The 18,790-nt window shown below is 34.6% G+C and overlaps 1 protein-coding gene across 3 annotated transcripts in view; it reads left to right on the forward strand.

Annotated features, from left to right (window-relative positions):
• Nucleotides 1-18,790, forward strand: part of LOC138139899 (E3 ubiquitin-protein ligase Rnf220-like) — a 75,252-nt gene that overhangs the window by 18,886 nt on the left and 37,576 nt on the right. The window contains exon 4 of one of the 3 annotated variants that reach the window (XM_069060479.1): nt 14,474-14,590. The exons of 1 other annotated variant lie outside the window; for it this stretch is intronic. In XM_069060479.1, the coding sequence (XP_068916580.1) occupies nt 14,474-14,590 (117 nt within the window). The remainder of the gene's footprint in view (nt 1-14,473; nt 14,591-18,790) is intronic. One more of the 3 variants, XM_069060480.1, reaches the window with a different exon arrangement.

The following is an 18,790-nucleotide window of genomic DNA, read 5'->3' on the forward strand; positions in this document are numbered from 1 at the left end:
ACAATCGATACTTCTTATCAAGATTGCATTTACTTGTTTCTAGTAAATCTGTGTGAAATTTTTTACCATGATTGTATTCCTTGTATCGGGTGTTCATTTAAATTTCCGGTTAAAGTTGGCGTCGAAGAGTGCATTGTGAACACACCACTCGTGTAAAAACACAAACAAGGGTAGGATTTAAACAGATGATCCGTAGTGCGTTCACAATCGACTCTTAAACGCCAACTTTGAACGAAAATTTAAATGAACACCCGATAGAACCTACTGGATTAAAAATTATTAGTTTATCCTTTGATTAACAACAATTGTAATAGCATCTTCTTCGTGACTAAATAAATTTAACAATGATCCTTAAATACCAAAAATTAAACGATAAAAATTGTGAACCATCAGTTTCTGTTGGGTACTTACTTTCAAAACTTACAATTAAAAAATATACAACTTATTAAAGTTACTTTGATAAAAATACGTTATTCATTGGTTGCCGCATTTTAGTTTGTGTCAGAGTTTTTAATTTTTTAACCGACATTTTAGGTATTATTATAACGCGCGTTCAAAAACTAATCCGTTTGCAGTAGCCGATACATGATACATTTTTGATCGTAGATGCAGCTGAGGTTTTGTTCATATTCGTAAGATTAATTTTAGGCTATTTCGCTTAGGTAACAACAAGCATGTTGCAGCCAATCCCAAACATACCAGTTTTTTACTTTCACTATATACAATGTGTTGCGTTTAAGATGACAATGTTATTTTCAGGAGCAAAAATGTAAATTTTTGCATAATTATATGACTTCACAAGTTCAATTGTTAGGTGTAAACCCAGCCGATTGCGACTTCGCCAATAATAATTTTCGATATTTGACTTCATGTTACAGATATCACTAGGAGTTGTTTAAAACCAAGTTTTAATCCCCTATACTCCATTTCAACGCAAACTTTACATTTAAATTTTGAATAGTTTATTGCTTCTGCATAATTTGTGTTTCATTCATTTTATGAATAAACAACAAACAATAAAGTTCTTTCGTTTCCACGGCACTCTATTCAAAATTGAACATTAAAACTTGCATCGCGAGTGGACTTTGACAACATTATTTGAATAATCAAAACGTAAATTTTGCCTTGAAACTCGTTACATTCCGTCAATTTGGGTTTGCAACAACTTTTTCTGATAACTTCTTTCTCTATTTCCCTCGCGAAGCTAAATATCGAGAACTGGAACTATATCTCTTTTTTTGTTTTCATCTTAAGTACGACACACTATTATTAACATTTTTATAGCAATCATGAAGTTTTTCAAAAATACAAATATATACGATTTCTATGGTGGACATGCAGTTCTTTCACATAAAAAATGTTTTCAGTATTTCCAAAATATTTGCCATTTCTACTGAAATTTTGAGTAGTGTTTTCGGCATTAAGTGCATTTTTAGATTTTTTATTAATTAAGAATTTAATTTATTTTCCATTAGGTACAATATAATATTAATCATCTTATTTAAGCGATCTATTAACCCATTTAACTCTTAGCGACTTATTGCGAAATCAGACGATTCAAAATCAAAGAAATTCCTTTTCGAGAGGATTTCCCTTCAACGTGGAAACGCTGCAGCATTCGGGGCACTTTTCCAGATTCCGCATTATTATCGGAAATTTTTGTATTGTAAACTAAAAATGTTATGTGCTTAAGTATTAATTATATATTTAAGTTATTTTTATGGTATAAATTAAGAAACTAATTAAATAATGCGTACAAAACATTTAACTCTTTCTTAATTTTTTGTCAGAAATTTAAAAAAAAATTAATTTGTCAAGAATTTTTGGACAAACGTCGAATAGCAAATTTACCGTTCATTTTAAGTAATCAAAGGGCTTACTTACCCTTAGCAAGTAACTATTTTGTCAAATTTTGACGAAACTGAAGACGAAAAAATACTTGATAAGGATTAGGCCTTCAGGGTTCAATATTTGAAAGTTAAATATCACCGTAGAGTGACTAATATTTTGGTCTGGCGAGTTTTTGAAAAATGTTTCTATATCTTCTAGTGGCCGAAAATCGCCCCTTTGTGTATCTCTATAGAAACGGTACAAGTGGCTTTTGAAACACTTCAAATCCAAGGAGTTGAAATGTCCATGAGGCGGCTCGACCGAGTCAAATGTAAGGTCATTTGAAGCATTTCTCACGATTTATTTATCAATAATAACACGAAATATTTAATAATTAAATTATTAAAAAAGAGCCTGTAAAAAAGCGAAACAACGAAATTATTACACAATATGTATTTAACCAGTGCCACTCTGGTGTGTAACACGAGTCGCCCGTGTGCATGGATGACAGATGTCAAAATCAAAAATAGCAAGAACCTTCAAGTACTAATAATATTGCAACAAAAGAACTAGGAATTACTGGTGCCTTAAAAAAATTGTCATTTTACTGTAACTACAGAAAATAAAATATTATATATCATTCAGTGTAGAAGGTCTTTTTGTGCTTCGCCCAGTTCGACCTCGACTTCGTCTCGGTCTTCACTCTCTGGGCTTAGCACAAAAAGACTCACTTCTACTCTTAATTATAATTATAATCTACTATTTTGACTCTCTCGGGCAGACATTTTGATCTGGTCGTGCACGGTGAAAGCGTTTTGATAAAACATAATGGTGGTGGGTGGTGGGTGTTAGCATTTGTTCGTGGGACGTAAAAATAGTCCCAATAAGTTGTGTGCCAGTAGTGGAACATTAGTGTTAGTAGTTATCTTGCGGTGTAAATCAGGGTTAAGCCTGTGAACGGCAGTTTGTTTTATTATCGCTTTTCCCGTCATAGAGTCGGTCGGCGGCTTAGCGCCTATAAATAAACGTAAACACCGTCGATCACCAATAAATGTAAAAACGAGATTGGTGCAACAATGCAGTTTATGGTGCGCGATGGCATCTGATCGCGGTTTCTTTTTTGGCCGAGTCCACCCCTGTCCCATTAACAATTCAGATTGGCGATGAGCCGTCGACGCTCGAAGGCGTCGACTTTAGCTCAGATGAATAAGTCGACTCTTTAACACGATCATAACATGCAGAATCCCCTTTTCGACAACCTTTTTTGTCATGTAAAAATGTTAACACGTTCCGCGCCTATCCCGGATTTAAAACCGTCGGGGATTTTCTCGTCACCTTTTAAAAGACGTGTGGATTTTCTTAATTGAATTCGTAATGTTTCGATTTATTCTTCCGTCTGGTCGACCGTTCGATTTTTAATCCCGTCAGGACTAGACGTGGGAAGATTGGAGAGTGTGATTGTGGGTGGTTATAATGAGCAATTCGACGAAGTGTATTCAATAACAAGTTAAACTGGTGTAATCAAGCGTCGGTTTGGCAGAACCCCTCGACGCCTGCCGTAGCAGTTACCACATAGCGTCGACCCAAAGCGGACATGCACCCAACATTCAAATTGAAATGTCAGTGTCATTTTCACTAGTGTGATATCCTCCATACCCTGTTTACGCAGACAAATCACTCTGTTTACGTCTGTCTGGTGAAGAACCAACCACCATTCCATCACGAAATTAGTCAAAATTCGCTGGAAAATCGGTGACGGTCAGGAGGAATTTATAGAGTTTGCGGTCCAGGTGTCGTATATCTTCACCGACAGACAGCATACAGCACATTACAGCTCCTCCGATGTTTTCGGCCGGGTCTGGGTCCAGGTTCATAAATATAAGCAAGAGTTATAACTCCGAGCGACATCAATGTTAAGTCGGCTCACCACTTCGGCAACGTCTGGGGTGACTTCGCAACCCATCGCAACACTTCCACTAAACGCTCGCCGTAAAGTCATCGTAAAAAGCTGCGATTGATGCAATGCCATAATTTATCGACGACGTAAAGTCTCAAAGTCTCGTGTCGCGGCCAGTTCTGCTAATCCCGAGAAACGGGCGACGGGCGACGTTATTGTTGGATCATCGACGAAACAAGGGATGAAACATCGAGATTTAATTGCGACGTTATGACCATTTTGCAACCTCAAATCGGCCATAACTCCGGGACCAAAGAGTAAAACGCACGTTCTCATCACTGTGCAATTAGGGTGTACGTGTTGGTGGGAATTCGGCGTCGCGATGCGTCTGCACCCCGCGATTGCACGACCGCTAACAAGTACGACACCCTGTGCATACCAAATCACGTTTTGCTCCCTGTAAAATGCGTAATTACATCATTTCATTTCAAACAGTTAGAGCGGTTATTTTATTTGCCATGTTCCACGTTTCAATTATGGACGAATTTATCGAATAGCAACGAGGACCGGGATTGACAACAACTTTGATTTTGGGATGCGGAGGATCGCGGACGCGACCGAGACCGACTCGCTTATTACAAATTCAAATGTCTAATTTATTCCCCGGGATCGTACCTTCAACGAGCATTAATCAAACTCGACCCTTTTTTGATCTTGGGACGGATTGCTGCCCGATTAGTCACTCATGAGAACCGTAAACAAACACAGAAAACTTGATTTTTTTTTTTATTTATTCCGAGACCAAAAAATATGGCTCTTCGGTTAGAAGCAACACGGTAGGAAGCTTCACTGTTAAAATTTTTCGTTGGAATTTTTTCTGTGGCCTTTATGTGTAATAAAGTAGACAAGAAAAAATAAAAATGTATTTTTAGAGAGATTAATTTACTGAAATCCATCGTTCTTTGAATTTTTGAATTTCAATTTTCAACGTTAAATATTCATCATTTGAGAATATTCGAATTTTTTTCTCTGTTTCGAAAACCTATAGATATGTAGAAAGAACGTACATTAAAATAATATTTTTTTAGAATAGGTATTTCATTTAAAAATGAAAATCTAAAAGAGATGAGATTTTCATTTAGATACAAAATACAAAGTTGATTCTATGTATTATTAGTAATGGGTAAGGAATACAATAATTTCATTGACAAGTTTTAATTTTTTTTAAATTTGTAATACCTAGGTATTTGGATTTTACTTTTTCAAAAAGTGTACATAACTGATAATTGTTAATCGACAAGAAACCGTCAGTGATGTAAAAACATCTGTTTTAGTGAGCACCTGTAACATTTTCAAAACGAAGTGTTTTTTATTTCATTGTTATTTTAGAAATAATTTTTTTAGAAAATTTTATTTAAAAAAAGGAGAAGCATAAATAAGGTTTTCGTATTTTGGAAAATCATTTTTCTAGTCCAAATTCACCTGTTGCAGTATGCTTTTGGAAATATTCAAATGAAGTTTCTTAATTGAATCACTGAAAGGATACAAGTCATGTTTTCTAGCATTTTGTAATTATTACTTAAGTCTTAAGCGATTAAAGCAAACATTTTGAAATATTGCTGAAAAAGATAGTGTTTCAATATGTATTTGATTTTTGATTGAAGTTATTATACGCAAATTAAAAAAAAGCAATTTGTGTCTCAAAATTTCAGTCCACTGACTTTGTACCCTTTCTGCAATCAGCGATTCAATTAAAGTAAAAAAAATCCAAACAATTATTTATAGGAGGCCTAGTGCAAAATGAGCTGTCGCACCGTCTTGTTAGAAGTATACAGGGTGAAATCGATATACATGAGAATATTAAAACCCCAGAATCTTCAGACAATTTGTAAAAATCACGTGCATTCAGCTTTGCGTCATACCTCCGCATTAGGGCAGAAGTGTCATGTACAGTTTAAGCACAAAAGTTGAGTACGCCACTCATATCACAAGTAAGATTAAAAAGTTGTCGAGTGCAACGCAAAAAAGGTGCAAAATGTTTTTGGTTTTCATTTATAATCATAATATTCTTACACGTTTTTGCGACTCTGTGTATTTAAAGTGTTTTTGGGCTATTTTATTCATAGTAAGGTTTTGTGACACTCTGTTTTTAAAGCGTTAAAGCCTTGTTTCGAGCTGCCAGAAGCGTCTCGTTCGGAATGGAATTACGCTAAATGACTTTGACAAATTTTGAAAATTTAGAAGTGATGATATTTAGTATCTTTACCTCATTTAAATTTTTTTTATATGATTCACAGCTGTTCTGAAAAAGACATTTTTAGGTGAAGTTAAAAAAAAACAAAAAGACGCTAGGCGAAAATCTGACAAATCTATAGCAAAATTAGCTTTTATTTGAAATATCCAATCATTATGTTGTTGATTAGTGATTAAGATTACAAACACAAACAAAAATTCTCTGTATTCAATTTGTTTGTTGCACTATCGCTTTTAATTTTCAACGTTCAATATTTTGAAATGTTTTCCCTTTTAAAATAATTTTTTTTAATTAAAATCCAGACAATAATTTTTAAAATGCCTAGTATGCTAGTGCAAAATGAGCTGTCGCAGCGTCTTGCTAAATGTACACAAATTTATACAGGTTGTTCCAAAATAATCGCCAAAACATGTTCCACAGCAATTTTCCATATCAACATCAACACGAAATCGTAATCAAACGGTTTTTTTATGCGTCTGTTTAAATTTTTGTCTTATAACTTGATTAAATTTTGACATTGCAAATTGTAAGGTAAAGCGATGTTGCCAAATGTAAATTAAAAAAAAAATAAATAAAACGAGCGTTTCGAAAGCCTTGTAAAAGAAGGAAAACAGTTTTTTTTTTTAATAGAATATGTCAGTTATGTCCATATGCCCATTTAAAATGGTGTGAACACGCAAATACACATAGAGTGCTTAGATATATGATTTCTTTCTTCCAGCTTTTGCAACTCTTTATCTTTTACTTTTAGAGACATACAAAAACGATTTTTTTAATGATTTATTATTCAGTATAGCATATTTTATCATGCACTGTAAAGTTTGGGCGGCAGTTTTGGAGCACCTGGATAAAATAATCATGTGCGTAAATTTGCTTTGTTACTTTTAATTTCTGTCGAAAAGTAAATCGTCATAACATTTATTCTAATGCAACAACTATTGCAAAATTTATAAAATAAAACAATTTTTGTCAGTAATATTCTTTTACCGGTGAAAAAAGTGATGATATTTAGTATTTTCACCAAATTTTAAATTGTTTTCAACAATTGCCTGATGTTCTGAAAATGACAAAGTTTAAGGTGAAGTTAAAAAGATTCAAAAAAAAAATACAGTTCAAGAATCACTATTAGACCACATTTTAAATATTTGTTTGTGTTTTGAAAATGTATAGATAAGTGAAGAAACAACGTATATTAAAACATTAAAATAGAAATATTAATACAGAATTTTTTCTAGAATCGAACGATCGATAAGTATTTCACTTAAAAATGGAAAACTAAAAGAAATGAAATTTTCAACCTCTATCCGGTTATCAAAGAATATCTTTTGATATCAAAATCATTAAAAAATGTATAAAATGATTCTAAAATATGTACAATTGTTTCTCATTGCAGTTTGGACAATCTAGAATTATTAATCACTATTAATTTTTTTTTAAGCTAAACAAAAAATCTAAAAACTCATACCTATGGGCCTTAATACCGTGCCTTCAAATAAATTCGGAATTAAAGTAGGCTGTGATTTATATTTATTTTGTCTATTAACGGTTGGTAGACTTTTTGGCACCGACAGTTGTCAATAGTTCTATGTGACGATCAGAATAAACACGTGTACTCTGTGCTGTCAAATGTTACTGCTGTGCTGTCTTTAAAAATTCAACTTCATAATAAAATCACAGCCCACTCTATTTCCGAATTTATTTAAAGGCACGGTATTTGGCAATACGATAATTGCAGAATAAGCTCTAGCATCGTTATGCTGAAATCATTTACATCAAATCATTGTGCGGTTGAATAACAGACAGAAAAAATGTGACTGCTCTCATCTCAGGAAACAGCATTTAACTATTATGGAAAAATTTACTCTAATGAAAATCATTGAAAACGTATTCAAAAATTTTACGGTTGCAAATTGTTAACATAACTGTTTGCAAAAAAAATGTAGATTCATGGTAATTTTGTGTTGTATTTACAGCTTCACTATTACAGAGTTATTAAGGTGGGCACTCACCAGTTCACAATGTAGAATCGCACATTTCGATTTTGTTTACCCCAACAACGTGTTTTTACCATTTTAGAGTCATAAATCTTTGGAATAAATAATTAGTTCAACTATTGCAAGCGAAGGATACTTTGTATCGCACAAAGAAATCATCCTACATTTAGAAATAAATTCAAAATCATTATCAGTGCAATCAGAGTGTCATCATCCACGTTCGTCGTCAAACGGAAACAATTTGTTTCGTGATGGTACCGTCTCCTTTTTCCTTTCTGCTTCATTCTGATCGAAGACGAGGCCACAACGAAAGCGATGCTTCGAAAATTTTTTGCGCACACTGTCGTCTAGTGAGCGCTCGCCTTAATTGGTAATGAAGCCGTCCGACGCGATCGCGTAACGACTTGCGTAATTCATTTCGGGATTTTGCAGGAGCTTACCGTTTTTATTTGATCACTCGAAATTCCTGCGCAAACATCGAGCCGGTTGTTAGCTTTTTAATCTTCAAAGGGGTGTGAACGGTGATAAATGCGAGTAGGTAAAGAGAGGAAGTACATAAAATCGTAGGTACAAATTCCAGCGGTTCTAAGGGACTGACGTTTGACCATGTCTTTATGCGACTTCCGGCCCTACGGTCGCACAATCATTTCAATGGCCCCATTCACTGTTCGACGTTTGATTTGTGGTATCGACTGGATTTTGGAAAAATCGCCAAGACCGAAAGGGGTGGCGTTCCGATTAAAAACGCGATTCGTCGTTCGGCCGTATTTCATTGTTGACAAATTGTTAGCTTTGCAGAACATGAAATACATCCGTCTAAATAGTGGTGTTTATAACGGTTACGCCTGAATTATCGGTCAAATACGAGACTCGTAATAGGATTAATCTCGGTGGAATGACACTGCCGGGTCGAGGGGAAGTTACCCTGTCGAGGACTCGGCGTACCTTCTCCCTTTTCAATGACTCGGTGGCACACTTAAAATGAGCATTGCAAACGGCTATTTAGTGCAGTGGACCGTAAAGCAGGTGTCCGAGAGTCACTTACGTGTTGTGCCGCTGACAAATCGCACCCTAATTGATTTTCCCCGAGGCTTATTTGCCACCGCTCATTACTTTTTAAATTGATCGTAGTCACACGGCGTCGTTCCAGAGCCGTCGAGATTTTCGAGAGATTTTTCGAAAATGCAAAGGTGCAACTTCGACAACCTCTTTGAACGAGAGCTTCGTCGCCTCTCCAGCTGTTGTCCCCTCCGGATCACCCCATGCCCCGTGAGAAATCAATTTACATTTTATTGTTATTATATTTACTGCAAACACGGCTTTTTATGTAAGCTTGCATGTGTTCATATTTCAAAATTTCTCTCTAACAGAATTATCCGACAGTAAAATTTTTATATCTGGACTTTTTGCTCTTCGCTGATCAAATTACCGTTTGATGATGTGTGAGATTTGTGCGTTAAGTCAGCGTGCAGTGGAAGTCTTGCAATTACAAATGAACGTTTCATTTGAATATAAATTGTATTCAAACGTTGCTTTCAGAGTTTGGAATTGTATTGTGTGTAAATTGTGACTATTAATAACAGCCAGCGGAGTATCAATATGTCCAATCGAATAAGTACACATCTACATAATTCATGTATTTAAATATTGGACTGGTCTGCTTATTACCTTATCATCGAGTCATCGCTTGTGCAATGGGACTTTGCCCATGCTGGGGTCCACATCTGCCGACTGTCAACTCCGTCAAAGCTCTCGCCCTGACTTCGATTTATTCGCATTTGACTTGCGGCATTTCGACTTTCAGTACGTCTCATCCCTGACGTGCGTTTTCTTTTTTCATTTGCGTTTCTCGTGCATCTCATAAAACCAATTCTGCACTCGGATATTTTACGACGGCAATCTCAAACCCTCCAAGAGGGTCACCGACGCATCAAACACATTCTCCAGCTCGGGACTAAATTCCGCACGGCCAAACACCAGAATTTAATGTTATCGTTGATTAGACACATTTTTAAATCTACCATTCCTGAATTATTTACTCATTTTCCTATTTGTAAACACCACTCAAACAAAATAAATTACACTTGAGCAAATGAAAATTATGGAGTCAAATGCGAGGTGCTTCTCTTAGGTAACGGTGCGAGGTGTGTTTTGTAAATTTTTTTACATTTATCTTGTTTTAAGAGACAATTGTTTGCTAAACTGCTAATGAGATTCTGCGGATACTTCGTACAATTTCATTTTTAAAAATTGTTATTGACGATGAAAATTAAGTACATACGTTAGTGGCGCTTGCATCATTTCTGAATATAAATGTTTTGTTGTTGGTCTGTTCTTTTAATTAAATCTGTAACGACCTGCTACTAAGTAATAAATATTTATCTGCGGAAATATTTCATAGTAAATACATAATAATTATGGTTAAGTCACTAACAATATTTTACTGAATGTACAACACAATGTTTTTCAAACATTTTGTACACATCTATTACGTTTTTACAATTTAATGAACCAAATATAAAATTATTTTATTGTTTTCAACTGTCATAAATATTCATTTTTCTCCTTTGTAAATTGCCTCTTAACTGCCCTAAAGCAAAATGAGCAGATAACGAACCGTTGCCCTAGACACGTTCAACGTCACATTTCTGACAGGTCTTGAAAAATTTGTCAAAACTGTCAAAAGCAAATGCGAAACCATTTTTAAAAGATTTGGAAGCTTCAGGGACGTCGTTTTAAACAATAAAATTTTGTATGCAACTCGTTTCTGGGTAAATTGGGCTTTTCTAATTGCCTTAAAATCGTCGCTACGCTCGTGTTTTAATCTTGTCCCTCGGGCAATTAGAAAAGCCCAATTTAGAGCATAAATAACTATTACATAATATCCAAACACTAGGAACATAAATGAATCGTCAATTTTTTTCTTTCTACTTTACATTATTTCTTTTTTTAAAGTTTATTTTAATTTTACTGTTTTAAAATATTGGTTCTCAAACTTTCTGAATTTGTAACTCATCTTCTGTACTAAATATGGCAATGATTTTTTTATTTTAAAAACACGTATTATTTATAATAAACTTCGACAAATAAAGACAAACATTTCTTCGTATCCTACAAACGTCCGGTTGAGAACCACTGGTCTAAAATTTTGATTTTTATCCTAAATCGAATTAAAAATTGTATTTTTTCTCTTATACTCTACGTTTTGTTTACATATTTTCACACTCATTTTTGTTTCTTTATTATGGTAACAAAAAGTATTTCATATAGAAAATTATCTGAAGAAAATGTATTTATGAAATCAATCTGCAGAGTAAAAACAGAAACAACGCAAAAAGTGAAGTTAGATTTAAACAGCTGATCCGTGATCTGTAATCTGTGGTGCGTTCACAATCGACTCTTCAACTTTTATTATGCATATACAACGACGTGTTTCACCAGTCTGTTTTTTAATCAAAGAACCACGACCTGTTGATTTAGGTGTGCAATCATAAAATTTTACTAAATTTAGGGAATTTAATGATATCTATTGGCTATACCAGCCAACGCCTGTCATTTTAAATGTCTTTGAAAGTACGCAAACTCGCATTTAAAATTTGAACATGTTATTAAAAAGGCCTCGTAAAGTGAGACATTTATTAAAACCTCAAATTAGTTGTTATTCATTATTAACTTTATTAACATGCTGCATTACTAATATCTCTACATAATCTCAATTTTTATATGATGAGATTTTTCACCATAGGGCAAAAGTGTACAATGTTTTTTCAGCTCTATTTTCGGTGTAAATTGCGGTGTTGATGGTTCTTTGATAAAAAAAACAGACTACATATAGGTGTAATACATCATATTTTGATAAAAATTAGTTTGGACACCCCTGAATTTTTTAAAATTTCCCTCTTTTCACACATTTGTGGAAAAGCTCTCCAGCGATTGTATTTTGTGTTGAAACACGTTGTATACATTATGTATATAGGTATTTATAATTATATACTATACAAATTTTCTGTTTAATTTGAGGTTAGAATTATTTTTCAAAATCTCACAGGCTAAAATGAAAAAGAACTTTCTCTCAAATTTGTTAAAATGTTTGTAAATGCAAACACCCTAACGGTATAGAAAAATATGGTGACAAAAATGTAATCTGTATTTTAACTGGGATGTAAATTACAATCTCATTTTCAAGACAAACTCCTTTATCTAACGCTAAATAAAATTATGTATTGGAGAATTTTCAAAAATAAGTTTATAAAACACTTGGAACTTTCAGAAATATGAATTAATTTAGCATTTATTAAAATTTGTACAATGTAGAATGTGTAAAATTTGAATTGTTTTTTGAAAAAAAAAAAGATTAGTTGTGTTCTGCTGCCATTTTTGTAGTTCCAAATGATGGTTCTTATTGTTCCATCTTCTTCTTGATGATCTGACTTTCACAATCAAATTTTTAAAAGTAAAAAGAAGAAACATTCAGCAGTCAATTTGGCTTTGCCATTTTTATTTCGTTGATCTAATTTTAAACACTTGACAAAATTTTATTTATTTGTAGCCTGAGGCAGACTAAAACGAAAATTATATGAAAATTTTTTATTTTTATTTTATTTTCCAAGAAATACTTATGAATTTCCTAAAAGTTCTAAAGTTCTAAACGATAACGAATCACACTTGAAATCATTTCACAGCTTGTACCACAAAAATGAATGATCAAGAGCTGCTATCAGAATCAAAAGATTTGAAAACTTACGAGTATGAATCAACTTGGATCATCCAAGTCCTTCGACAGCTTCAGCAAAATTCAAAAATTATTTTGGTTTGAGAATGGTTCCTACGGCAATGAGTCACCGTTACTAACATTTCTAAGCCAGTAGCTTTGTCATTCGCAAATTCAAAGTTAGGAAACCAAGAAGTCGAAAAGTAATTACATATTTGAAAATCTATTAGGCATATTGGTTCTTATTCTTTTGCTAGTGAATATTTAAAACTATTTTGAAAAATTATTAAAGCTTCAGTTGTTTCAAATTTACCAATCTGAAGCGATTGGTTATTTTTTTGGACCATTTTTCTCAAGTTCAGTGTCAAAATTGGACATCCTCTTCCCTTCTTGGTCTTTATATCATTGGACTTATTCACACGTAACAATTCTAGCATGTTGTTTTCCAATTCTACCCTTACGAAGAGAAAAAATCTTCCTAAAGGCTGTATGACACGATGCTAAATTTTGTAGAAAATTTGTTATAAAATGGGAGAGACCCTCGATCAGGACTAATGAACGATCAGGATCATAATCTGTCTTTGTCATTTTTACAGAATTTTCTGTGAAATTTAGTATCGTGTCACACTAGCTTTAGTTATAATTTTTGAATTAATTTCCTTTCTTTTACACTCATAATAGTACATTATTATACGAGTTTTATAAGACCCTTGATTGTGATACGAGTTGGTTGGGGCACGACGAGCGTAGTGAGGAGTGCTCCAACAGAACGAGTGTCACAGTGCGTCTTATAAAATGAGTGTAATATACTATTTTTTCTACTTTGGTCGCATTAATTTGATAAAAACTCAAACATCTAATTATGAAATAATCTAGGGACTTTTGTGTAGCATGAGTTATGGTGGCATTTCTGTGAAGTTTCACAAAATTCTCTTTATGATACCAAAGTGGAAAAATTATTATTGTATAACTGAAGAGATTAGATAGTTTGGGATAGCATAGCCAACAATTTTATTTTGTATAAAAAAAAAATAAATACATTGAGACAAGACTCCAAGATTTGAATTGGGGTTGCTATTCTAGTCAGTTGAAGATACGGTTTTTTAAATTTTTTGTGTACTTGTACCTTTTCAAATCGATATTACGCTAAAATTTGAATTTGGCTCAAAGGTGAAATAAAATACATACTTCATTGCGAGGACACGTGTTGGTAATAATTGTTTGTTTGTTGTTTTTTTTTTTGAGAATGAGAATTGTGTGGAGTCAGCGATCGTGTCGTTGGTCCTGCGGTGTTGAAAGGCGCCCAAGAAAAGTGCTAATGTTTCGAAGTCGAGGTAATTTATTTCCTTATACATCAACGACCGGTGTTCACGTGTAGCAACAAGCGGCAACGTGTATCCCGCATTCTGCAGACCGAAAAGCTGCAGACAACTTATTTATGTCTGAATTGTTTTCAAAATGCCGACATTTTCCCACTACTGTTTGCGGAACGGGCTCATCGCCGTAGGAAATGAAAAAAGCGAATCGATTCCACGGTCACGAGCTCGACGTCGGCTCCTTGGGCCGCGGAAGACACCGTCCTGGTGTGGATTTCCTGCTTTACATACAAGAGGAAGCTCCTCGGCTCCGGTATGCCGCCCGGTCGGTCTAATTGATTTATGTGGAGGACCGTGTGATTTGTCGACGGTCTGGAAGAGCGTTTGAGGTCTCTTCGGGGCGGTTCTTTTTAATATCGCGTGTTGTGTGCGTCGGGTTGGATTGCACGTTGATGTGTTCCTTTGTTGCAGTAGGACCTTTGTTCGGGGGTGGCTTCGGCGGGAGCAGCGGCGCTTATGCGTTCTCCGTGCCAGGACTCCCTCCCGCCGCCCACGCCCTCGCCAAGACCAGCTTCCTCTTCGACCACGGTAATTATGCCATTATTACTCTCGTTGTCGTCAATCACCCCGGATCCGCACCCCGACACGCTTTTATGTTTTTATTTTCGCGGAGACGAGATAAGAGTAAATGTCCATCTGCTCGACGTAACCCTCCGAATCACGATCTGACAACGCTCGGAACGAGCTCACCGTCTCTTCTTTTTATGGTCAAAAATCTCCTCTTAGATCTCTGATGAAATTAAATGCCGAGTTTTAATGTTCATCGGGTGGAAAAAGTTCATATCGTCTCCCTGCCGTGTGGCGTTCGTTCTGTCGTCCGCCCAAAGAAGGGAATTTAATTAAGTAAAATTACACTGCTTGTACTTTAATTATGTTAGTATCAGACTTTTTACGGTGGCTGTCCCCTTGCCGTTTACACCATCGGCTCGAGAGCGGATCGGCTCGGCTCACCGATCAAAAGGTGTCGCTCAAAGGAAGCATCTGCGACGAGGCGGCGAAAAGTCACCCCCGCCGCCCAACTCTAAAATATCGTTTTAAACAACAATTGGAAAAACTCGACGGAGATAACGCGGAAGGGTGAGACTCGGCGCTAATGGAATACCTGTCCTCCGGATTAACGCCCGCCGAGCCACTTGCCGTTTAAAATATGGTAATTGCCCAGACATTGCCGCCTTAACATGCCTATTACCTCGGAAGCCCCGCGCGCTATGTCTTCACCGGGACGCTTCCGGAAACCACCATCTTGGATGCCTCCTTGGCTCCCCGACTAACCCTTTGACGCGATCCCGACTCCCATTCCACCGACAATCTTCCACTGATCATCAATTACAATTATTCTATCGCTGACAACAAAATGAAGATAAACAAACAGGAAGCAAATATACACTCAAAATAATCTACAATGTATGGCACTTGAAATAAATACAGCTTGATACTTCTGCACGCTCAGAACTTCATGAAGTGCACTAACAACAAAATGAAGATAAACAAACAGAAAGCAAATGAACACTAAAAGACATTCTATAGTGTTTTTTTTTAACGCTGGCCATAGGGATTTACATGACAAAAACTTTGGATCGTGTTAATAAGCTTTTTAGCAGGAATTTTTAAGTGAGATTTTGCAGAATATTAGATTAGTATTTTATAAATCAATTTCAGTTTATTTTATACTACAGAATAAAATAATTACGGAATTAATTTAAAAAAACTACTTTTAACTTATTACATTATCATTATCATTATAGAAGGTTTTATAATCGTAGACAGTTACAAAATGTTCGACAAAATTTTTATGATCGTCTTGGTTAGTTTAGTGTCTTACTTACAGCCTATTGAAGACAGTTTGAACAATTTATGAAATGAAAATTCAAAAATAATTAAAGTATGTAGTTTCAAATTGTTGAAGTAGAATTTTATTTATTTTGATGTAATTATGATTTCCTATGTTTTATGTTTATGAAATAAAACTGCACATTTTTCAAAATCTCTCCCATTCACTTATTTCTTTATTGAAAAGGTATCCATTGAAAATGATTACTGTTTGACGCTTGTTGAGTTTACATTACGTCAGCCTACTTGGCAAATCACGTAGTAAATTTAATAAACTTATTTTTGCTCTACACCGTGATTATTTTGCTTTGTACGATGGGCCGAACTAAAATTGATTTATAAAATACTAATCTAATATTCTACCAAATTTCACTTAAAAATTCCTACTAAAAAGCTCATTAACAGACCCTAAACTTTTTAGCATGTAAATCCCTATGGCCAGAGTTAAAAAAAAGGCACTGTATACCTACACTGTGTCGCACTATGAAGACAACTTGATATTTTCGTTGTTTGTAGAAATAGAATTGAATATTTGAATTTTTCCACAGACGTAGAAATTCATGAAGTGCATTAATAACAAAATGAAGATAAACAAACAGAAAACAGATAAAAACTGAAAACAGTCTACAGTGTGTCGCACTTAAGATGAAGACAGTCTGATATTTTCGTTGTCAATAGAAATAGGAATTTTAATTTTGCACAATCGTAAAACTTTACGAGGTGTTTTAACAAGAAAATGAAGATAAACAAACATAGAGCAAACGAACACTCAAAACTATCTACAATGTGTCGCACTTAAAACGAAAACAGCCTGATATGTTCGTTATCCTTTGCAATAGAATTTTTGCACAATCGTAAAACTTCACCAGGTACTTTACCTTTTAAGTAAGTTGGAAAACTAGCGAAAATTGAAAATTACCAAAAGATCAAAATGTGAATGTTGTATTGAAATTCGTGCAAGGGGTCAAAATTACATTCTGAATAAGTTTTTCTGATTCTTCTTCTTTAGATATCTCCAACGCGAAGAAGTAGAGTAGCTCAACCATATGAAATTCTACGAACGTTGAAAAGTTCAAACCTACCGGCTTCTACAGGTAACGAAAATATCAGATTGTCATTTTAAGTGCAGACACATTGTACATATCTACGCGGAAAAGAAAAACCTTTTATTACTTGGTAGTTAAGTAGAAACGTGTCGATGGAATTTTTAATGCGAAACTGATTTATTCCGTAATTCTAGACGGTACATTTTATTATCCAACACAATAACAGATCGATTGATATAAGTTTTCGAAAATGATCGATTTTACTCAACGACAATCTACGTTTTTTCAATATACAGGGTGTCGCAAAATTAACGTATTCCAAGTCGGGGGGTCTTGTAGGGAAAAATCTCAGGAATCTAGAAAAAATAAAAAAAAATATAGGGGGGGGGGTCTTTAATGGGTCTGAAGGTTCGGTAATTGTTCACTTTAACTACTTCTGGAATTTCCGCGTTTTTTCTGGCTAGACAGCCTCAGGACGTCCTCCTACATCGTTTCCCATCAGTCAAACCTTGTGCAAATGAAAATTTTCCTTACCCTTTAGTTATACTAAGACTTGGCGCGACCTTGACGCGACCTTGAAATACAACAAGAGATTAAAAAAAGGCATTTGCACAAGATTTCAATGGTGGGACACGATCTAGGAGGACCCTCTGAGGCTGTCTAGCCAGAAAAAACGCGAAAATTCCAGAAGTAGTTAAAGTGAACAATTACCGAAGGTTCAAACTTTGCATCATGTTTTCTTCAAATAAAAAATATAAATGGTTGACATTCATTTTGAAATATGGTGAGGATGATTATGTAAAATATTAAAATATAAATGAAAAGACATTTCTTGAAAAAACAGCTTTATCTCGAAAAAATAAGTTTTATTTTTCCAATTTTTGTTCAAAAGGGAAGTACAACATAGCTAGAATATTAATCAGGTACTTTTGAACAAATATTGGCAACTTTGATATTTTGTTCAAAGTGACAGCAATTTTTTTTAAAACATTTTTACTTGGTCAACAGGATGTTCCCCACTAAGCCCCGAACTCGGAATAAGATAATTTTAAGACACGCTGTAGAAATATTTTTCTTATTTTATAATTTGCCGTCACAACTTTATATTTTTTTATCTTAGCAATTAAAAGAAGCTATTCTGTCAGACATGAACTAGTTTCGTTTGGTTTCTTTCCAAATCTCTAGACTGCGACACAAATGTTAATCTGATGGCATCAAATCTGAAGAATATAAATGAGAATGAGCCATCCAAAGTTTGCATCCAAACTTCTTAATTTTTTTGGCGCCACATGTGGTTTTACATAACCTCGATGAAACAGAACCCCCTATTCTTCTTTGGTGATGATCTAGTGATAATCCACAATCTCATGGAGAAAAATTCTGTCCATATCCCTCCATCTAATCTTCTTAGGAGAATCCTCTCAGAAAGGACTCATTTTCTAAAAGAGAAATAATTTGGACGTACAGATAGAAATTCTCTGCTGAAAATTGATTTTTCCCAATTTTGGAAATGACAAAATCTAATGAATTTTTGAGCAAGTTCCTCAGCGATACTGATCCCAATTTGTCCATCATGGTCTTCATGAGGTACTCATTTACAGATCTAGCTTCATCCTCCAAACTCTAATATCCAGATCCAAAACTTCTTCTACTTCTCTTCTAATGGCTCTACTAACTCGCTAACTTTTTATTTTTTGGAACATCTCTATTATTTATTTGATGATCCAATCTATGTTATTTTGTAGTACACAGATTCTAACTTGGAGGCGAACACACCTGGATAAAAGACGTAATGCCTAAAAGCTATTAAAGCTTGAACTTTGCTTTATTACTGTATGTAGCAAAAATAATA

This window comes from Tenebrio molitor, chromosome X (assembly GCF_963966145.1).
Source record: "Tenebrio molitor chromosome X, icTenMoli1.1, whole genome shotgun sequence".
Classification (NCBI taxonomy): domain Eukaryota; kingdom Metazoa; phylum Arthropoda; class Insecta; order Coleoptera; family Tenebrionidae; genus Tenebrio; species Tenebrio molitor.